This window comes from Scardinius erythrophthalmus (assembly GCF_964197995.2).
Source record: "Scardinius erythrophthalmus genome assembly, chromosome: 25".
Lineage (NCBI taxonomy): Eukaryota > Metazoa > Chordata > Actinopteri > Cypriniformes > Leuciscidae > Scardinius > Scardinius erythrophthalmus.
In genome coordinates this window covers 10,900,289-10,924,480 of record NC_138245.1, presented here as the reverse complement: position 1 = coordinate 10,924,480, position 24,192 = coordinate 10,900,289, and the positions used below count along the sequence as shown (strand labels likewise).

Below are 24,192 nucleotides of genomic sequence, written 5' to 3'. Positions count from 1 at the left end.
AAAACCTCAGCCAATGAGAATATATTTGCTGAAGAGCGGGATTTTGGACCTATGAATCTCTTTGAATGTGGCCAGAGCTACCCAGCACAATGCATCAAAAGTAAAAACTATGGAACCAAGTCTTGTTGTGTGTAAGAATTGTTTGTAGAACAAAAATTTAGATTCAAATTGAGAAATCGTATTAGGACTATTCTGCTGGACTTGCGAAAGAAACTACAAATGTGTTTTTGTTCTCTGTACATTTTGTAGTATTCTTTCCAAAGAATGTAAGGAAAATATAAGGAAATTGTAGAGACATGCAGATTTTAGACTGCATCCCTGACACCCTCTCTCCATCACTTCCCCTTAGCTAAACCAAACGCACAATTCTATGAACAGCCACAACGGTCCACCACCATTCCTGGAATTTTGCCATGGATTATCTGCTGTTTATCATTGAAGTAGAGCATGTTTATCGGCGACATTTTTGTGGGTGTGCAGCATGGCCCTGCTGAGCCTCTGGGATTAGCATGCTGCACCAGATGAGTATGTGGGTACTTCTGCATGAACATGTACTCACACTGGCCTGAGCAGTAGTTTGCCTTGTAACGTTTAGGTGCAATGATCCAGTCCCAGCCAAAAGCTTCAAAGTCAACTGTGAGCGGGTAGCGACAACAGCGGGATTCTGTGGAGTGTTCATCACAGTCAAGACCCAGATTCCTTCGTGATCGCTTGGTGGTTTCAAGAACCTTGACCTCCAGGAACGGCTGCTGGAGATTAGGGGAGGAAGAAGACATACAGAAATGGGTCAAGCTGCTGGGACAAAAAAAAAAAAAAAAAAAAAAAAGGTTTTACATGAATGGTTGTAACTCCAAAACTTTATTTGAAACAATCAATTTAAATTTGAATCAGGTTTTGTCAGCACTTTAGCCTCGTCAGCATTTGAATCAGTACTTTGCTCCTTGTATAAACAGGAGTCTCAAATGTACATCAGTGACTGCTTTTGATCAGATTGTGTGATGATATTTAATAACTATCACTGAACATTTACATTTCAGTCTTTTCCTCACACAATGGAAATATATGGCTTCAGAAGAATTTGAAAAACTGAGCCGGTGTATGGACAAATTGTATTGTGTTTTTTGTCTTTTTTAGAATTTAGTAAAAATTCAACATCATCTCTTCTTGGATCTTTGTTATGGAAAATAGATAGTATAGAATATAGAATATACTTTTGTTCGCAGTGGGAAAATTTGGTGTGGACTCAGTATTCAATGTTTTAACATCACCTGTTACTCTTAAAATAATCCTAAAATACAGTACAACACAATATAGACACAGAACACCCTTATGGGAAAAAATCACTTGTCCTTATTTAACAATTTGATTGATACAGGCACAAACAAGTATTCTTCCAAAGATATTTTTTAAACTTCTGAAATAAGAAAACTAAATAGTAGAATGATTAGGAATGCCAATGCTGTCATTTATTTGCATGGATGATTCTTCGATGAACAAAAATGTTAAGATTATAACATTTTCTTTGAAACAGAAATCTCTATTTTTAATAGTCTAGCAGGTCTAAGGGTCCTTACCAGTCCTTCCTCTCCAGGCCGCAGAGACGTCACAGCCAGGTCGTTGCCACTCTCGTCATAGGCATTTATATCAATGCCCCAGTTTGTATGGGGCTGCTTGAACCAGTTCTGCAACACATGTTTGAAATCAATGCTCTGCCAATGACCCACTTGAGAATTGAGCTCGATCTTGAGTGACCGGATGCGGATGTGTCTGCTTCCTTGCTCAGTGATAGGTTTAAGGCGAAGGATCTGCAGATAAACAGTGGAAGTTTGCTGTAATGGCTGCAGATAAACCCACAGCTGGGCTTTCAGGACCTTGGTGAACATCAGTTTTGGACTGAACTTGAAGAAACAACAGCTGGGTTTCCCATCCACCTGCACCAGAGGTTCAGCTGTAGGAAACAAACAAAAAATACTATTAATCACTGAAGTCAAACAGCATGATACCAACAAAACAAAAATAATCTAAATTAGAATAAAACTAAAATGTGAACAGCTAGGCCAAGTTATGTCCATTAAAGGCATGTAATAAAATGCACTTTTAATAGGATCTTGGCACAAAGTATCTAGTCCATTTCAGAAATAGTCGATCTACTGAGGACACGTTTGCCTTACAGTTGGCCTTTATCAGTGTCATTCAAAAGATGGCACACTTTTTGGATGGAAGAAAAAAGGATCGGAGAAAACAAATTTAAGATTAAAGATAATGGTAACACTTTACAAGAAGGTATTATTTTTTAATCAACTGCTCACAAAGAGTATAGAAGCCCAAGAGGCGAAACTCTGTTGTGTTATGGGTAACAGTCTGTAGATGGCGCTGCGGAGGCGCGTCCGCCATTATGGACTGAAAGCTGCTGAAATCGTTAGTGCCAGTCAATGGCAAAATCCATTTTAGTAGGTGTTTATAGTTCATGTGTGCACTTGCTAGATTGCACATCTTTTTTGTACCTTTCCGCCTGTAATAGGACATTCATAGATTGTTTTTTTTCTTGCCATTAAAACGTTCACTGTGTGCACTTTCACTGAAGATGTTGAAAAAACAAGTTGTTAATATTTTTGTGATATTCTAGGCCTATGTAAAAGAAAAGTCTTTAGAAATGTTCATTTATAATGTTATTTATTTATTTTTCCAAATCATATATGGTGATGTTCACTAATTTCAAAATCAACATTTGAATAAATATCTTATTACTGTGTGTCTGCCTATATATTATTTCATGAATTTCTGTTATTCATATAACAAGGAAAATGCATAATAGAACATAAATATTGATAGATTAAAGGTTTGCAGTAATTTTATAATTGTATCTTTGCAAACCATAAGTGGTCGGCTAATGAAGCCGATTCGGTGAGGGACATACCCTTACTAAAAAGTACTATAGGAATCTTATAGTATTTTGGGACAAAATATTATAGTAATCTTATAGGAATACTATAGTAATTTGGGACATAGAAGTACGATAAGACTACTATATAAATACTATAGCAGCTTAAAAATAATATAGAGGTATTACAGAACATCATAAGTATGTTATGTTCTGTAATACCTCTATAATATCCTAGAGCCGCTATAGTATTTCTATAGTCTTGTAGTACTTCAATAGTAGTATTTTGTCCCAAAATACTATTTTCCTAAGGGTAAGTTAATTAGGCCATGCATAACCAACACAGACGTATATTTTCTGTCATTTAACGTCATTTAACGTCGGTCATCCTCATTAATGTATTTTAAATTGTTTTCATATTTAGATATGACGGCCAGAAAAAAATAAGTTATGTTAAGTTTTTGTTATGTTAAGTTTTTCAGTGCCATTGACTCCCATTATTTTTCGGCGTTTTCCTTCATTTTTCAGTCCATAATGGCGGCCGCGCCGTCACGTCATGGGGGCAACTGTTGCTATGGAGCGTTCTATTGAGTTTCGCCTCTTGGGCTTCTCTTCTCTTTGCTGCTCATTCAACTCTAAAGGCCCATTCACACCAAGGACAATAACTATAAAGATAACGATAAATATATAGTTCTAAAAATTGTTCTCAATATTAAAGAATAGCAGAGTTCACACCACAGCTATAACGATAACGGCAAAGAGAAACGATATCATTGGAATCACTTTTAGAACTATTTTATCCAGCTGATGAACGATAAAAACATTGACAGCCAATCAGAATCCATCCTGCTGTAACAAGCTCAAGCATTTAAAGAGACAGACAAGCATGTGCTTAGAATAAACAGCACAATATCGTCCGCTGGTGTGGACGCTAATATAGTTATCTTTATAGTTATCATTCTTGGTGTGAACGTGCTTTAACAATAGTTTAATTTGAAAAGTGACATAGATATGGATATGGATATATGGTAGATATGGACAGCATCCATTCCTATAGGGAGTAATGCATTACAAAAGTAATCATATTACAGTAATATATTACTGTGAAGCATTTTGCTGTAAAGCAGTAATATAAAGCATAATTATAAAGCTGGTATCGGAGCATTTTTACGAGTACATTAAAAGTTTCAATGATACATAAACAACTGCCTCATTCTTGAATGAATCAGCCATTTGAATTGTTTGAATTAATGACTCATTGACTCATCAATTAAGACGGTCACCTGCCGCCATCTACTGGTGGTTTCGTTTAAAAGTATTATTCTTTGCAAAATTTCTTATTTGTATATTAAAAAAATATTTAAAACAATCTCATAACCTTATTTAAATCAGTTAATTTGATTGGTAACAGCTCTAGTGTCTTATTATTCTAATTGATTTTTTTTATCTAATTTAAGAATTTAAAATGAAAGATGAAGCATGCATTTAATAAGATTAGGTGGGAAAATGCAGAATTAAATATGTCAAAGCTGATAGAACACAGATCAGAATATTGTTTCAGATTAAATAATATATATTACAACACAAAATTTTTTAAAAATTCCAGACAAGCAACTTTTTTACTCGGACAAGTGAATGACTGATTTACTTGTCCGAAAGACAAGCATGACAAGGCTTAATGTCGAGCCCAGTTCAGTAATGAGTAATTTTGTGAAGGTATTCAAGGAGCATCAGTAGCAGCCAGTGGAGTCGGAGGAGAGGGAGGAGGTGGAGCGTAATAGCAAGGTGGACTTCACAGTGTGCTTAAAGCAGCACTCAGTAGCTTCGGGATTTCTTCGCTGTATTCTCGCTATTTGCTCGCAGGTTTCTCTCTAGAGCTCCCCCCACAGCTTCGGAATAGATATTTGACAACACTGTTGTAAAAACTCTTTGTTGATTCTCAGACACCAGAGGCTAGTAGATCAACGACATCAAAGCAGATGGGACATTCTTTAAAACGTCTTCTTCCTTTGGGTTCGGACAGCGTGAGGGAGCGCAATAATGACAGTATTTGAGCAGATTTCTTTTGGCCGTAAAGCAATTGTTTACATCGCGAGACCTGATATCACGCGATACTTCCTGCCGCGGCTGCCGGCGGCCCGCCGTCTCAAAGTTGCAAGTGCGAATTTTCCGCTCACGGGCACCAGGGGGGTGCGAAACGACCACCATTCAACCCGAAATAAGTAATATAACCATTCCAATGACTCCGAAGCTGTTCAGTTAAGGTAAAAAAGTTACTTAGTTCACCTTTAACGCTGATGGTGATGATGCTCAGCACATTCTATGTGTATTGCCTCCCCACCATAGATGCACAGCCCACACACTTAATCTAATTGCGAACAATGAGGTTTATAAATGTCTGGCATCTAATCCAGAATCGAGGGCTGTGTATCGTAATGCTACAGCCAAATGTTCGGCGCTGTGGACAAAGGCCAGTCTCTCCACAGTTGCAAAAGAGTGCCTGTAAGAGATCAGTGATAGAAAGTTGATTCTCCCCAAAGTAACACGGTGGAACTCATTCTATGACACCTACGCTTGGATCACAGGAATGCACTGATGCACTGGACATCCTACAAGGTGAGGACACTTGTTTTTATGGAAGGCTTAAACCAACGCTAGAAGTTCTCATGGACAAAACTTTAGCAACAAAAATGGCATATCGCAAATAACCACTGGGCTGCCTGAAGTTATTACTGGCCGCTGTCTCACTGCGCTGGGTAAAAGAAGCAGCAAGAAAAGACCACATCAATTTCCTACTCATGAAGGTGTACTGCTCCCTAACCCCAGAACATTCTGCAGCCCTGATGCCCGATGCCCCTCAACCTGCTGCTGTCGCGTCCAGCCCGGAGGACTTTTTTTCCTTTGATGAACATCAAAATGCCATTGCTGATGCACCGCAATGTCAGTGGAAACTGAGGCAATGTCTTATATGCAGCAGTTTCCAAGAATTAAAAAAAAAAAAAAAAACAACAACAATAAATAAATAAATAATACAAACAAGTAATAAAAACTCGGTGAGTGTTTTAGCGCAATTTTCTCACCTCATGGGATCACAATACTAAGAGATAGTAAATCTTTCCCTGGATTTATTTTGTGCGTTCCCGAGATTAGACCTTCCTTAACATAATGCCGAAAACCCGAAGTCTCTAGGTGGTCTGGTTGAGGAGTAGATAGAAGTGCAAGATTGGTGCGCACAGACGCACAGAACAGAAATCATGAGTTAACAAGCGCAATTTTGTCCGGTGGAAAATTGCGCTAAAAAATCACACTCTGCTATAATGCCCCATCAGCATCCAGTGCAGCAGTAGAAAGACTTTTCAGTCTTGGGAGATGCTTTCAGTGCCTTGTCCTGATGCGCTTCAACAGATATTTCAGTCAAGTGGGTAGTTGAATAGACTAGCCCCCCATTTAAATATAAGTATGGTATAGATCTAGGCCATAAGTGTCTTCATAGTTCTATTTATTTTACCAGCCTTGTTTGGCTGCATGCTACCTCTGTTGTATATTTGGCAGTAACTGCTTTCCTGTTTAGCCTTTATTTTTTTATTTCAGTTTTCCTATTTGTGTTTTTAATATAGCAAAGCTTACATTTTCGTGAAGATGAAATGACTGAGCTATATTTCCTATGATGCCTAATTGGCCCAAGTACTTTTATTGTATTACTTTTTTGTATTCTTGAAAAATGTGCTAGCTCCACAGAGCCATTAGCTATAGGTTTAGCTATAAGTTATTTAAATTTTACCAGCCTTTGTTTGGTAGCCTATATATTTTAGGCATTGTTTGGCAAATAGCAGTGTTCCCCCGTTTTACCCGTTTTATTTATTAGCAATTGTATGTTTAGCCTACATGTTAATTTTTAAGTTGAACTGAAATGACTGAGCCATATTCCTTGAGCCATATTCCTCCAAGAGCACTTTTTGATTCTAGATAAAGGAAAAGCTGCGTCTACCCAATGCATGCTAGGTTTGTGCTGTGAACTTGAATTGAAAAAAAAAAGAAAAAGAAAGAAAAGAATATAGAAAGAAAAGGAAAAAGAGGTTGTGCGTCTTGTCATGTTATTAGGCTATAGGTTGCATTATAGTGTGCTCTAGCTCTTTTCTGTTTGGTATCTCTACCATAATTTACATGACTTTTGTGGTTCTAACAGTGATTGTATTGCGCCATGAGCCTCCTACACAGTCATTTTGCTATACCACATTACCCTCCACTGGATGTATAATGAGCAGCAATAAACACAATTTTAGCATTTCAGAATGCCAAGTAATACTTCTGTGGTTATTTTGGTGAAAGTAACTCAAAAGTAACGCAAATGCAGTGTTACGCATTACAATTCAGAGACAGTAATTGTGATGAGCAGGACGAGGGCCGCGAGAGAGCAGCGCGAGGCCGGTGGCATGATAACTAATGAGCGACACCTGAGTGACGCACCGGTCTCTCAAGGACCTCGGGCTCGTCCTGCTCGCCATAGTAATATTGTAATGTAACTAATTACTTTAAAAAGACAGTAACTATTAATATAGAATATATTACATTTTGGAAGTAACTTGCCCAACTCTGTTAGTTAAGTACACATGGTACTGTGTACTTTCACTTCGGTCTGGTTTATTCTTGGTTTTGTGACAGAGCCCTGACACAAAATGTATAATGAAGCATGGTGTTCGGATCCCACCACTCTTTTTTAGGTCAGTTTCGGTTCCATGTCGGGGTTCGTACATTCATCGGATATTTGTCTCTTGGTGTGAGTGCACAGGTTGAGTGTTCAGTCACTCGCCGTGTGTTCATGTGTATTTGTAGGGTGCCTGGTTTGTTCCCTTTCAGTCGCTCACGTTCGACGTAATGTCAACTTGACGACGTAATTGGGATTGCCTTGAGAGACCAATCTACTTCGAGAGTATTAAAATGAGCCAATGCACATTGGCATGCGATAATTGCATCAGCTGCTCTGCTTGCAGCGCGAGCATATAACGAGCAGCAGGTGCATCGCATATTGTCTTTCGCTTCGGAGCAGAGTGGTTCTGCAATCTTCTGACAGTGTTATACTTCAAAAGAAGAAAACGAGTCTGCTTCTCCAGGAGAACGCCTCTTCAAGCTGGTGTTGGTGTTACAGTGCAGACCTCGATCTCACATAGAGCAAAACAGCTGTTTTCACAGCTCAGAATGTTGCGCCTTAAATGAGAATGTGAGTGCTCACATCAGGCTTGCACTAGCATCCTGTTTGTGCTTCTGGATGGGATGCTGGTCATTCTCATGATGGACCTAGCATTTCATTCGGGGTTCCAGGGGAGGATTAGACGTCGATTGCTGCATCAGAGAGAGGGCTGTTACGCTCTGGAAATGAAGATGATGCTGAGCTCCCACTTTAATGGTGTGCATGCTCATGCTGAATAAGATTCAGACTTGACAGCCATGCTTTCCCGGGTTACACTGGGGGCACAGTGCGGCGCATAACCGCCTTGCCCCACCTCCGTGCCTTCACGGATGTGTGTGAAAACTTTTTGCAGTATGGAAGCATTTTGGTGCCAATATGGCAAGCCAAACCTGCCAAAAGCTGCAGAAAGTTTTTCCTCTCTCACTACCCTCAATGGTGAGGCATGTGACAGCCCCCCTGCAAAAAAAAAAAATTGTGGAAGGCCAAACAGTCATAATGCATGAGGGTAGTTCTGAGTGGGGGTTGAGCTGTGCCTAGTGACTGACCGTGTTTAAAGGCACAGTGCTGGCCCTCGGCCAGATGATGTCCACCCTAGTGGTCCAGAAGCGCCCCCTGGCTAAACCTTGCAGAGGTGTGAGACATTGCTAAAGTTCGCTTTCTCATTGCTCCCATCTCACAAGGTGGCCTTTTGGCGACACTGTTGGAGACTGTGCCCAGCGGTCCTCCGTTCAAAAGCAGGCTGAGGTAACCAAAAGCTTGCCTCAATGTGCTCCCTGAGTCACTGGTGGGCTGCCCCTCAGTCTGTTTGTCGCCAAGGGTGTCAGTCCCCTTCAAATAAAAATAAAAAAACCTCCGCCACAGCCAGCTCTACTGTCACGTTGAGCTTTCGCAGAAAGACGGCACCACCCGTCTCAGCACCCCTGAGATGGGCGACCCAGAGTCAGCTGCTCTTCCACAGAGGAGGGTCGGACGGACTTTTTTGTTGAATCATTCTGTTCCACCACTGGCGTCTCAGCCAGCGGTACCAAATTCTCAGCAAAAGCAGCTTCTCTATCTGTGGGTCCCAAGAGAGCGAGGTTGGCGGTGTGCGACGCTATGCCTTGCCACCCTCTGCCCCCTCTTGCTTCGCCTGATGTGCTCGAGGCGCCTATGCCGTCTCACTCTTCCCCTGCCGATCGGTGGAGTCAGGTTAGTGTTGCACACTCAGACCCCACTTCGGGCCGCTATGCCGTCCGAGTCGGGTCCCTGCATTCCACTGCGCTGCCCCACCCCGGGTACGTCTGTCGTGCCATTGGTCCCACTTGTGCAGTGTCTGGGAGCCTGGCTAGCGCTTCCCAGCCCGTCTCGCTGGCTCATCCATACCATCAGACTCGGCTATGCGATTCAGTTCGCCTGGCATCCCCCGGCCTTCACCGGGCAGAGATTGCAGTCCTACTGGCGAAGGAAGCAATCAAGCCGGTCCCTTTAGCCATTATGAAGACCGGCTTCTACAGCCCATACTTCATTGTACCCAAGAAAAACGGTGGGTTACGACCTACTGTATCTTGGACCTGCGTGTCCTGAAATGGTCCCTTAACAGGCTGCCGTTCAAGATGCTTACGCAGAAAGTGCATCCGTCCCCAAAATTGAATCGACCTGAATGAGATGCACTTTCATGTCTCGATTCTACCTCGACACAGACCATTTTTCCGCTTTGCGTTCGAGGGACGGGAATATCAGTACAAAATCTTACCCTTCAGGGTTGGCCCTGTCGCCCCGTGTCTTCACGAAAGTTGCGGAGGCGGCCATTGCTCCCATGTGCAAGCGTGGTGTTCGTATCCTCAACTACCTGACAATGCGCCAACAGACAAGACAGAGCAGGTTCCTTTTGGTATAAAATAAAGTCTCAGCTTTAAAATTGAGTAATTTTGTGAAATTCAAACAATAAATACTATTTTGTGGCGCCTTACTGTATAGCGCCTTAGTTCAAGCAGCATGTGAACTGATCATCTATTTTAGTTATAGCATGATTTAAACATGAATGAACATTAGAAATGCAAAAAGATGTCAATACACACGTTTTGGTTTTGGTTTGGTTTGTTTGCCAGACAAAAATGGTGGATATCTGCTTTATGATTGGTCACATTATTCAGAATCTGCAAGGTAATGCTCAAGAATATGCAACACGATGCATTAAGAGCCAGGGATAAACGTTTGAGCAAAAAGATAGTGATATGTCCATTTTTCTTATTTTCTTTTACATGTTAATATCGTATTTAGCCTCTGAAGGGCAGTATTAAATTAATGAATGAATTTTTAAACAAAATATGAACAATTTACACCAATTTACACGCCCTGGCTCTGAATGGATGTTTCCTTCTTGTGCATCACTGAATGTTTGCAGTGTTTGTAATACCAGTAGTTGTGTATGAATCCCAGTGTGAAAAGATGGATCTCAAAATCATACAATCACTGCTAGTAAAGAGTCAAATATGCAGAAGATGCTGGAAAAGCAAAGAATGTGCAGGAGCTGGAGGACTTTTTCTAAAGACCATTGGGCAGTTTAACTGTTCGGGACAAAGGGACTCATGAACAACCACTACAAAAAAAAAAAAACAGTTGTGGATCATTCAGGTAATGACGCACAGTAATAAAAATCAGACCCCAAAATGTTGCAATGGTTATCACGTTCTCATGTTGCTATGGTTACTATGTCAAATCATTGCAATTTCATGACTCACAGGACTATAATTTAGCGGGTTCACTCACATATTTAAATGCTGTTATCACTCCTTAAACTTTACAGCGTGAATGTAACCACTGGTCCTCTAGAAGCATGAAAAACAAAACTATTATTTAGATCGTCAATAGCGCTCCCTTTAAGCCATCACTTACCGCGTTCTGCACTCTCACTGAAACTCTCGTCATAAACACTGAAGTTGTCCGCACTGCAGTGAATCTCTTATTTACATTGCGTCTAGACTTTGTTGTTTATAAGGAGATTTTTGCGAAAGGATAAAGCTTGTGCTAATTCTTAACATTTTGAGCAAATTCTCCGCATGGTGACTCTAAAACGTCTCTGATTTGCCACTGCGTTCATGCGCGTAATATACATGTCTGTGATTGGCTACAATGCTCAATGCTGAAACAACACAATGTAACTAACGTCAGCATCGTTTCGTTTTTGAATAATAAAATATTGTGTCCTCCAGTGCCCGGACTCGACTGTACTCTGCAAATTTTCCGAGTCTAAAATGTCCGAGTCCGTATCAAGTCCGAGTACAAATTCACCTGAGTGCGTGACAAGTCCGAGTTCATTCAAAATTGGACTCGAGTCCGAGTCCGAGTTCGAGTACCCCAACTCTAGACTGGCTTATACTGGCCCAGTCGAGAGAGCAATTGTACGAACACAGGGACATAGTGCTCAGTCACCTCAGCCACCTAGGGCTTCGGGTCAACTGGGAAAAGAGCAAATTCACCCCCGAGCAGAGGATCTCTATTCTCGGTATGGAGTTGGACTCGATCAACATGACAGCGCGCCTCACTGAGGCCCATGTCCAGTCAGTGTTGAACTGCGTGAGCTCGCTCGGATGCAGAACAGCGGCACCAGGGTCTTTGCAAATATGTGTTTCCCCCAGTGAGCCTTCTTGCACAGACCCTGTGCAAAGTCAGGGAGGACGAAGAGCAGGTCTTGCTTGTTGCGCCGTTTGGCCCAACCGGACCTGGTTCCCGGAACTAGGAACTAGTAACAGCCCCTCCCTGGCCCATTCCTCTGAGAGAGGACCTGCTCTCTCAGAGATGGGGCACCCTATGGCACCCCCGTTCAGACCTCAGGAAACTCCATGTCTGGTCCCTGGATGGGACGCGGAGGTTCTAGGTGACCTACCCCAAGCGGTAGTTGACACCATCACTTCCGCTAGAGCCCCCTCTACGAGGCGTCTCTATGCATTGAAGTGGAACCTCTTCGTTGACTGGTGTTCTTCTCACAAGGAGAACCCCCGAACTTGCTCGATCAGAGCCGTGCTTTCCTTCCTGCATGAAGGGTTGGAGCGAAGGCTAAATCAGCAGAGTTAAAAATCCTGTACTGTAAGACAGTTCTGCTGGTTGCATTGGCTTCTATCAAGAGGGTAGGGGACCTGCATGCATTTTCGGTCGACGAATTGTGCCTAGAATTCAGCCCGGATAATTCTCACGTGATCCTGAGACCCCGGCCTAGATACATGCCCAAGGTTCCTACCACTCCCTTCCAGGACCAGGTGGTGAACCTGCAAGCGCTGCCTTTGGAGGAAGCAGACCCAGCCCTGGCTTTTCTCTGTCCCGTTCACGCTATGCATCTGTACGTGGACAGAACGCAAAGCCTCAGGACCTCAGATCAGCTCTTCGTCTGTTACGGAGGCCAGCAGAAGGGAAAGGCTGTCTCCAAGCAGAGGATGGCCCACTGGATAGTGGATGCCATCGCCTAGGTGTGCCCTGCCCGCCCGGGTTGAAAGCCCACTCCACTAGGGGTGTCGCTTCTTCTTGGGCGCTGGCACACGGCGCTTAGCTGACAGACATCTGTAGAGCTGCGGGCTGGGCAAAACCTAACACGTTCACTAGGTTTTATAGCCTACGTGTTGAGACGGTTTCTTCCTGTGTGCTCGCTTCAACCAGCCAGTAACACCGAAGTTCCCACTCTAGTGTCGGCTTACTGCGCCACTCCCTTCCACTGGAACGGATACGTGCGCTTTTTGCTCCAGTCGAGTTCCCCACTCAGGCGAACCCTGTGAGTTCCTTCGCACCCCTTCGGCAGTCGGACGTTGCGGAGCATCCAACGCCAGGCCTAGTGCTCGTATGCTTGTGTAACTTGTGCTAGCTTGTGTGTAATTTGAAATCTTAGACTTTTTCATATCAGTAATAACAAAGCACAAAGATTATTGCGATTTATTGGATCGGATGCGCACAACAATGTTCCATTCATTCATCAACTGAAAACAGGATGACGAATCGATTCTTGGGATTTAAGAATCGATATCGTTTCGTAAAAATGAGAATCGATTAAAATCGAGAAATCGATATTTTTTACCCAGCCCTACAAAAGAAAACTTAAAAAGGTTAATTATAGATAAAGACAGAAACACGCCTGTTCACCGGTCATTTTCCTCAGCTTTAGGCAAAGGCAAGTTTCAAATCAGTGCTTCTCCGGGAGACTAGCACTAAATTAATCCTCTAGTTTAGCGTCATCTACTGTTTTAGAAGAGGAAGTTGCTCAACTGCATTTCTGAGAAAATCTGCCTGGAGACATTTGTGAGAAAATCTACCAGGACACATTTGTGAGAAAATCGAGCCAAGAGATCTCATAAAAAGTCAAGTGTCTCACAATCATAACAGACAGATATGCATTTGTATGCACTAGATTTGGTATTTGTTTCAAAGGTTACATGCAATTTGTAGAATGGTTTGTGTTTATTTGTGAAATATTATCTAGACTCATTTATTTATATTTGTAAAACACAATACATAATACAACATATAATTCTACTGCATTTTCGCTCAAATTGACCTTTGTACTTGCACATTGCTTTCTGTTTGTTTGCGAGTCGAGTTTTCCTTTGCAAAGCAGATCGAGTTTGTTTGCAAAATGCTGGATTTGTTTATTTAATTATGGCACAATATTAACTGTAGGCAATGCCCTTCTGTAGGCAAGGGCATGGTTAGCTGGTACCCTCTTACGTCACAGGGCACCACAACTTCTAATAGGAAAATTCAACTGCAGTAGCCAACGTTCAACCTGAAGAGGGCAGCACTCAGACGTTTTTACACCATATAATGTACAGGGTGGGCCATTTATATGGATACACCGCAATAACATGGGAATGGTTGGTGATATTAAAGTCCTGTTTGTGGCACATTAGTATATGTGAGGGGGCAAACTCCTCAAGATGGGTGGTGACCATGGTGGCCATTTAGAAGTCGGCCATCTTGGATACAACTTTTGTTTTTTTCAATAGGAAGAGGGCCATGTGACACATCAAACTTATTGGTAATGTCACAAGAAAAACAATGGTGTGCTTGGTTTCAACGTAACTTTATTCGTTCATGAGTTATTTACAAGTTTCTGACCACTTATAAAATGTGTTCAATGTGCTGCCCATTGTGTTGGATTGTCAATGCAACCCTGTTCTCCCACTCTTCACACACTGATAGCAACACCGCAGGAGAAATGCCAGCACAGGCATCCAGTATCCGTAGTTTCAGGTGCTGCACATCTCGTATCTTCACACCATAGACAATTGCCTTCAGATGACCCCAAAGATAAAAGTCTAAGGGGGTCAGATCGGGAGACCTTGGGGGCCATTCAGTGTGTGAAGAGTGGGAGAACAGGGTTGCATTGACAATCCAACACAATGGGCAGCACATTGAACACATTTTATAAGTGGTCAGAAACTTGTAAATAACTCATGAACAAATAAAGTTACGTTGAAACCAAGCACACCATTGTTTTTCTTGTGACATTACCAATAAGTTTGATGTGTCACATGGCCCTCTTCCTATTGAAAAAACAAAAGTTGTATCCAAGATGGCCGACTTCTAAATGGCCACCATGGTCACCACCCATCTTGAGGAGTTTGCCCCCTCACATATACTAATGTGCCACAAACAGGACTTTCATATCACCAACCATTCCCATGTTATTACGGTGTATCCATATAAATGGCCCACCCTGTAGAATTAAAACAATTTATACCCAAATGTCAAAAAAATTACTTGAATCAATGAACCGAATTAATAAAGCCCCAGTCTTACAGATCATTAACTAAAAAAAGTTGTTTTAGAGTTTAGTTACCCTTTAAGGTTACAAAAGTTAGTCATTCAAGAGCAGTAAGTGTCATTAATGTTAATCAAACAGCAAAAAAATCTCTGTGGGACATTGTTTTCTCCAAGTGTGTCCAACTGTGTCCTGCAGGACTACAAACCACACCCCTACTAATTACGCCCCCTACCTCAAGTTACGCCACACTATGCCATTCGGGATGTTATCAGAGCTCCTCCCTCTGAAATCGCTTATGTCGTCACTAGTACTGCTTTTCTTCTACTTCACTTTCCTCGCTTTTTAAGATTCACTATCGCCACCTAATTTGCAGGGGTGTGGTGTTTAGAACTGCAGGACGCAGACAGACCCTTCTCGTTTTGTTAAGCATTTTCATGACGACATTTTTTTTCATCAATGGATGCTGCTGATGCTCACAAATCATAGTAAAGTATCAACTCATTTTTTTCATTTTCATAACTCCTGACACAATTAAGACATAACTGTCACTATAAGTTTCTCAGAATAAAATAAGTCTTAGATACTCTTATAAAAGTCTTAGATCTTTTTAATGATGTATAGTTTGTCAAGGTAATAACATTAAATTTAACAGTAACTTTAAACTAATTTAAATATAGAACGATTCAGTGCATCAGCGTCCTCGTTAAGGTTAACAGGTTAAAAGAGCTGACAAGCAGCTGTCCAGCCCTAATGCTCACATCTTCAACAAACATTTTCCTCAGCAAACACAAATGTTTTGCATGCTGGGACCTGCATGGGATGCTGGTTTGCTGGTCCTCAGCATGGGAAGTGTATGTGCTGTTGGACCAGCATATTGTATGTTTTGCATGCTGGGACCAGCTTGGGATGCAATGGCCTGTTGCATGAAGACGGTTTCAGTTGCTACCAAGTTTGAGATTTTTTTGTGCAAATTCTGGTTTTACGGGCTCAAGAAGGTGGATTGGTTTTTAGCGAGGTTCATCGCCATGGTAATTTACGCTACACGGCTAACCTGTTCCAGAGCAGGGGCTCGTTCTTCATACGTTGCTTATTACATCCGAGATCAAATGACACATCCAAGATAATATCATCGTGCTAATCATGATCTGGCTAACTCGGTTCTTCGAACACACTTACTGGATATGATTAGTATCGCTGGATAGAGTTATCTGAGATAACAGTGCGTTCATGCGCTGGTTTAAAAGGGGATATGTATCGATAGTAGAAACATTGATCAGCAACGCTGCTATTGGCTGCTCAGCGTGGCCAAAGAGCCGGCTCAGTTTTTCTCCTCAGCAGAGCAAGAACTAATAGTCGAAGTTTATTCGGAATTATAATGTTTAATCAAAACGCCAGGGAACACATCAAAGTCTGCAAAAGCCAGGAGAGAGGGCTGGCAAAAAGTAGCAGACAATTTAAATCCGTTAGAAGTGGCCATGTTAGATGTTTTTATCACTTATTAGCCTATATATTTGTATTTTAATAATTGCATAATTACTTTGTTCATTGTAATGTCAGTCACCACACTAGAACATGGGAACAAATAAAAGTAAAGTACAAAATATTCTACATAATGGTAATATTTAGTTATATAATAGTCTCTTTTATAAAAGGCACTGTTAAATAAATGGTTGTCTGTTTATAAAAGCAACCAAGAAAAATATTTTTTTTCTATAAAAAAAATAGAAAAGATCTTAGTAGCCTACACTGTAAAATAATTTTTGCTGCATTAAATTAAGGCCGTACAATCATTTCAACTGTTAAATCTTGAGTAATGATGATTGCTTTGACTTGTGAAAGTGAAAACTGATAAACTTATGTTAACCCTTAAACAAGCAAGAGTAGAAAATGATAAGCAAAAAATAATTTCATGTAATTTTTTATATCATCTGGACTTAAGTAAAACATATCCAAAAGAATTTTTGAAATATTTTATATATTTTGGATTTTATGAGTTGTGACTCCCAGGTCACGTTGCCTGTTTAGGGTATAAAAAAAGGACCAAATCTATAACTGTAACTGCCATTGCATGTTTAAAACAATTATACCTTATACTTCTCCTGATCTAATGTTGACAAATTATATATCATTCGAAAGCTTACGAACTCAAGATTCAGCCTGTGAAAACTGTTTTGAAATCGGACCCTGCGTTACCATAAAAATGGTACTTTAACCCCTTAACTGTCACCCCCTTTTTGAGAATGGACATTAAAATGCACTATTCAAACCTAAATGGTTGTAATTCAAGAATGCTTTTGGGTATAGACCTAAGTTTGGTCTTGTTTTAAAGAAAACACTCTGCAGATTATTGCTGAAGTGAAAGCACTTAAAAAAATGAAAGTATGAAAAAGTTATGGAAGTTTAAATTTACAGTAAATCAAATATACTGTACTTAATATTCTTTTATATAAAATATCTATTTTACAAAATATGTTTTACTCTAAAATTAATATAAAATCAAAGCCATATATCTAACCATGTTTTGTTCCAAATTTGAAGTTGATATCACAAAACTTGAAGTTCCCATGAGATTCTGTTTAGGCGTAATACCAGAAATAGCCACCGGGTGACATACATTCCATTGAATTTAATTGTATGCATTCTGCTGTAACAAATTAATACATTTCTGTCCAAATATCACTTCTGTCACAAAATATCAAACCTTGAGACTCAGACCTTTCTGACAATATTTTGTCAAGATTAGAAAAGGTTTTGATCATAAATTATGAAACATGATTACGCCCAAAAGGGGTGGAGCCAGAGAAAAGAATTTAGACTACCGTTTCTATGGTAACGCAATGTCCAATTTCAAAGCGGTTTTCACAGGATGAATTCTGAGTTTGTAAGCTTTCAAATGATACCTAATTTATGATAACTACTAAAATATGTGATGTAATAAAAAGGTGATAAAAAGATAATATTATATTTTAGAGTATAATATATATATATATATATGTTATGCTTTTTAGAGGATAATATTATTTTATAATTTTTTATTGACAAATACTAGATTATATGTTTTACTATGAACTTTTAGCATGAAAACCAAAGTTTCAATTATTAAAAGTGTGTGCGTCGACTTTTTGTGACAAACGCCAGAACTCCTGTTACAATGTAGATTTTTTGAGGTGCGCTCTTGTCATAAATTCATCTATTATTGTTCCTACATAATTTGTAACAAAAAACAGAGGAAAGAGCCACTCGCAAATGGTAAAGGAAAGAGCCACTCGCAAATAATCTTAGGGCAATGCAAACAGTTTGTGCTGTAGTTAAAGCCAGACTCCGACAAGTCGAAAATAAATGTGCGTTTTCAACAAATTAATAATGTAAACGACAATCTCACGAGTCACGAGAAAAATATATATCTCAGAAAGTGCACTATATCGCGCTGCGCTGGACTTCCCGTATCAGCTCCGCTTATGAAGCCGCAGTCTAATCCTGTTAACATGAAATAAGCCTTGCGAGCAGGTTTAAGTTTGCGCACCTGTTGCTATGACAGCAAGTCCAGGATGAGCGTCGAAGAACCAAACAATCCAAGATCATGCCAAATCGCCAACAATCAAATCCAGCTAACTGAGTTAGCAACGTACGAAGAACGGGCCCCAGGTTTTATTCTGGGTTAGAGTAAACCAAAACTGGATCAATCAGCTGTGAGCAAAGTGACATATCTGATGCAATGAAGCCACTCCCCCTATATCTGGAAAATAACTTTATTAAAGAACTGCTATAAAGCCAAAACGGAGTTCCGGCAAGATGGCGAACTGAGCACTCGTTTAACCCAGAGCTCCGTTTGTTTGTCCCCAAATTCTCAGACTAGTCCTTCTTTTAATAATTAAAAATTACACCAACACAGCTACGTGGATACGTGACTACGTTGACTTACTCAGCGTGAATTCCACACTCTGAAATGCCGCTGTCTAATAAGATGAAGAAAGCTAATGCAGCTACAGCACTTCCCCTTCATGATTACTGCGCTGATGCCGATGATAACAACATGGAAACCTCCTCCATGAAGGTGAGCCGCCCTCTTCCCGATACCCCTACTAAAATACCTGTCTCATCTAAGAAATCTAAAAACGAAACAGAGGTATCTAATGCTACGATCCTCGAAGCTGTTAACAACCTTTCCGCCCAGTTGCAAGAGCTCAATGTGCAAATGAAAAACAACAGTGCCATGATTGCACAAGTGGCCAAAAGCGTGGAGTTTAATGCTAAAGAAATAAAAGACTGCCGATCCAAAACTCAAATTTTGGAAAAGGAAATGAATAAGTTCAGGACCGAGAACGTTGTTTTGCAAGAAAGGGTCCTTGAACTGGAGCGTTACAAACGGCGCTGGAATCTGAAACTGCGCGGCATGAAAGAGCAAGAAAATGAGAACACGAGAGAAAGTGTGTTACAGATCCTACTCAAAATCGCTCCGCATTGGGCCGACAAGATAGACAGTGTCGTCGACTCCGTGCACCGCCTGGGCAAAAGAGAGGAAACTAAACATCGGCAAGTGATAATGCAGTTCACTATGAGGCATTACCGAGATGAGCTCTGGCGTCTGACCAAGAAATCTGCAGTGTGCAAGGAGCTGAATGTAAGTTTCGCCGAGCACGTCCTTCCAGCTGACCAGGAGGCGAGAGCAGTAGTGTGGCCTCAGATTAAGCAGGCCAGAGAAGCAGGTCAGCGGGCTTACTTCAGAGGCCCATTTGGATACATAAATGGGAAAAGGATTGTGGTTCCTTAACCACACATCGTTCCACTAGCATCTCACTATCTAACGTGAAGAAATTTGTTTGCATTTCAATGAAGGACTTCCGAGTTGACTGTTTTTATGGGGACATTGCCCTATGTTCACACTCCAAAGCAGTTTTCTCCTGCTGATATACCTCGGGTTATTTTTTCTTAAGTGGTAAGTTCTTGTTCAATGTTTACTGTTGATTCTAATTTTTGTTTCATTTCATTTAATGCAAGGGGCCTTAGAGACAGCATCAAACGTAAAGCAATTTTCCTCTTCTGTAAAAGCAAGAAACCACATTGTGTCCTGCTGCAAGAGACTCACTCAATCGATACGGATGAAAAATTTTGGTCCAATCAGTGGGGTGATAAAATCGTATTTTGTCATGGAACTAATCGTTCTGCAGGTACTGCTGTCCTTCTGAACAACTTCCCTGGGAAAATCGTGACTTCCAATAAGAGCACAGATGGTCACTGGATAGTGTGTGTTCTTTCAATCAAAGACTCTTTTATCATCCTAGGTAATATCTATGGTTATAACAACATAAACCAAAACAAAAAACTACTCTCTGAAATTGATGGTATTGTAAAAAATTTGAAATTGCGTTATCCAACAACTAATATTATTTTAGGAGGAGATTTCAAATGGTATTTAATGAATGGTTAGACCGCTCGCCCACCAAGCTTCACAATCATCACTATAACCCTCATTTAGTCAATTTCTGTAGCACTCATAATCTGTCTGATCCATGGCGCTCGATGCACCCCAATTTAAAAAAATTCTCTTGGTTTAAGCCGGATGGTTCAATCAAATCAAGGATTGACTTTTGGTTAATCTCCGACAGTGTAAAAGGTTTAGTATTTGACTGCTCTATATCTTCTGCTCCTCTATCTGATCACTGCTTTATTAATCTCATCTTGAAACCCAGTAGTAATCCCAAACGAAACAAGGGTTATTGGAAACTAAATGCCAGCCTGTTACAATCTGAAAAATATAGCCAAGGAATTAAAGACATAATTAATGAAATCACTCAAGACCCCAACCTTCTATCTTATAGCTCCAAATGGGAATTTTTAAAATTCAGAATAAGAAACTTTTCAATCTCCTTTAGTAAACAACTGCAACAATCTGCCCTTTTAGAGGAGACCAATTTAACAAGAGAGATAAGTCTCTGCTGTAACAAACCCACGCTTACAGATACTGACAAAAGGAAACTACTTACTCTACAATCCAAATTAGATAATATTTATACACGAAAAGCAAATGGAGCATTTATCAGATCCAGAGCAAAATGGATAGAGGAAGGAGAAATAAATTCATCTTATTTCTGTAGATTAGAAAAATCCCGCCAGGAAAGGAATAATATAGGAACACTGATCATTAATGAAAGTGGATGCTCTGATCCTAAAACTATTATCAATGAAGTTTATTCCTTTTATAGTAATCTATACTCTTCTAGATTCTCAGCTGATGCATCAGAGGCCTACTTTAATAAAATTAGAGGTTTTATTCCCCAAATAAATGAGGACTTCCAAAATGCATGTGAGGCAGAGATAACGTATAATGAGCTGGAAAAGGCGTTGCAATGTTTGACTTCTGACCGCTCCCCTGGCCCAGACGGCCTGACAGCCAATTTTTATAAACATTTCTGGGATCATATCAAAGCACTTTTATTTGAAACACTTAAAGAAGCCTTAAGTAACCAATCACTTCCAGAGACGTTTCGGCAAGGTGTAATTGTTCTCATTCCAAAACCTAACAAAGATCCCAAAGTCTTGGACAATTGGAGACCGATAACATTATTAAATAATGATTATAAATTGTTAACACATATATTCTCAAATCGTCTTAAAGAGGGTCTTCCTCAAATAATAAGTGACACTCAATCAGGATTTATGAGAGGTAGATCGATTCACAATAATGTTCGCCTTGTCCTTGATCTACTTGAGTATAATGAGCATGTTAAAGATGATGGCTTTATTCTTTTTTTGGATTTTTACAAGGCGTTCGACACGGTAGAACACCTCTTTATTTTTAAGGCTCTGGAACTCTGTGGCTTTGGGGAAAAATTTAAAAATACTATAAAATGTTTTTATAACAACACCAACAGCTCAGTATCTCTCTCAGGTGGCACTACGCCTCGTTTCACTATCAACAGAGGTATTAAACAAGGCTGCCCCATCTCACCATCACTTTTTATAATTGCAGCTGAAATGTTGTCAATCCTAATTAAAAATTCAGATATTGAACAATTAAGTGTCTTTGATAATCAAATAGTTATAAGTCAGCTAGCCGACGACACCACTCTATTTCTTAAAAATGCTGAGCAGGTCCCAAAGGCTATAGAAACTATAGACTCATTCTCCAAAGCATCTGGGTTAAAATTAAACTTGAAAAAGTGTGAGTTGTTAGCTATACATGACTGCCACCTTGAGGCAGCGTATGGTATTCCTATTAAAACTGCAGTCAAATACTTGGGTATACATATAACTAAAGATTCTAAGTTGAGTGAAACACTAAATGTATGGAACAAAATGGATGAATGTAAATCAAGATTAGACAGATGGTTAAATAGAGATCTTTCTTTGTTTGGTCGAATCTTTATAACCAAAATGGAAAGCCTTTCAAGGTGTATTTACCCAGCCTTTTCTCTGTCTATCTCCAAAAAAGCCGCTAAAACCATCAATACATTAAACTTTGATTACATCTGGAGAAGAAAACCTCATTATCTGAAAAAAGCAACTATAGTGAAAGACTATGAAGATGGTGGGCTACAAGCCATAGATTTTGATTGTATAAATGGAACCTTAAAAATTAAATGGTTAAGAGGCTTTCTAGTAAACAGTAATAGCTTCTGGTATTGTGTCCCTAGGGGATTGTTTAAAAAGATCGGAGGTATTGATTTACTTTTGCGCTGTGATTTTGATATTCCAAAACTTCCTTTAAAGCTGTCTGCATTCCATTCACAAGTTTTGTTATTTTGGAAACTATTGTACAAGCACAATTTTACTCCCCATGGTGTTCCCATCTGGAATTGCAGATTCATCCTCTTTAGGAATAAGTCCATGTATTTCAATGAATGGATGGAAAACAACATTTGGTCTGTCACACATTTACTGGACAGTTATGGCAATGTTTTATCTTTTGAAGACTTTGGTGCAAAATTTAATTTTCAGTGCAATCGTAAACATTTTGATATGGTTATACAAAGCATCCCTTCTGCTTTCCTTTTGATGGCAAAAAATGCACTACCTAATTTGCTCAACCCTCCTCTTCTCCCATCTTTGATGATTGCTGGTCATCAGTTCTGTAGTAGGACTTTGCAAAACAAAGTGTTCCGTGATCTCTTTACTCTGACATTATACCCAATGCAATATAGCCGAAATGCAGCTTCTCTTATATTCAATCATTCTTCTCTGAAGAAACTGCGCACATATTTTTTAAAGTTACCTTTATCACCAAAAGTTAAAGAGCTTCACTTCAAAGTCATGAATGACATTTATCCTTCAAGAGAACTCCTCTCGCGTAGATTTAACTTTGATCTAACCAACTGTATATTCTGTGATGAGGAAATAGAGACCACGGATCATTTGTTTTTCTTTTGCCCTTATAGTAACACTTTTTGGTGTGACATGTATGATTGGTTGGAGTCTTATCTCCAGGATCTCTCCGGTTTCACCAGAGATAATATCACATTTGGAATTATATTGAAGGACAAAAACTATGAACTGCTTCTAAACACTTTAATTATCTCAGGTAAATTTTTCATCCACAAATGTAAATGGATAAAAACACAGCCTCTTTTTTCTGTCTTCAAAAGAGAATTTGCATTGTACTACAAGTCCCTGTTGTTCATGAAGAAGAAAACAGCAAAAAAACTTCTTAATCTTATCGATGCCTTAAAATTAATTGAAACCCCTTAAACTATTGTTTTATTTTACTTTCCCTTGTCATTTTATTCTCTGTTTTTTGTTTTGTTTTTCTTTCCTTCTTTTTTTAATTTCCTCTTCCTAAGTTGTACATTATTCTACGTGCTCCGTTTCCTATTAGAAATTGTATTTTTGTGCATTCTGACTAAGCCAGTCATTGTTGTAAATTTTGTGCATTCTGTTTAATAAAAAATAAAAAATAAAAATAAAAAAAAAAATAAAGCCAAAACAATCTCTTTTACCTTAAATTATACGCTTATCTCTGTAAAGCTGCTTTCAAACAATCTACATTGTTAAAAGCGCTATATAAATTAAGATGACTTGACTTGACTATATCGCTCGCTCCAAATTAAAGCATTTTAAGGGAAAGAATTTATGAGACAAAATTGCGCATCTTTTGCTGATATTTATTATATGAATTATAATGATGTATAATTAGTATAATATATTCATATAGCTATTATAATAATTGACAATTAATATTAAACTTTGCTTTTAAGTCAAGTCAAGCCACCTTTATTTATATAGCGCTTTTTACATATACAGATTGTTTCAAAGCAGCTTTACAGAGATAACAGGAAATGAATGCAACAAAGATTGTTTTGGCTGTACAGCAGCTCTAGAAGAAAGTCATTGTCCAGTTTAAGTAAGTTCATTTCCACTGTAAAAATCATTAGTTATTAATGTAGGGGCTGTTTACACAAC

General features: G+C 39.6%; 1 protein-coding gene across 1 annotated transcript in view; it reads right to left on the bottom strand.

The window, feature by feature from the left end:
- Positions 1–368: 368 nt before the first annotated feature.
- gdf11 (growth differentiation factor 11) overlaps positions 369–24,192 on the bottom strand; it is a gene marked incomplete at both ends in the record, with an annotated part of 137,326 nt that continues 113,502 nt past the window's right edge. Inside the window, 2 exons of the mRNA XM_081357241.1 lie at positions 369–749; positions 1,575–1,948. Coding sequence (XP_081213367.1) covers positions 369–749; positions 1,575–1,948 — 755 coding nt within the window. The remainder of the gene's footprint in view (positions 750–1,574; positions 1,949–24,192) is intronic.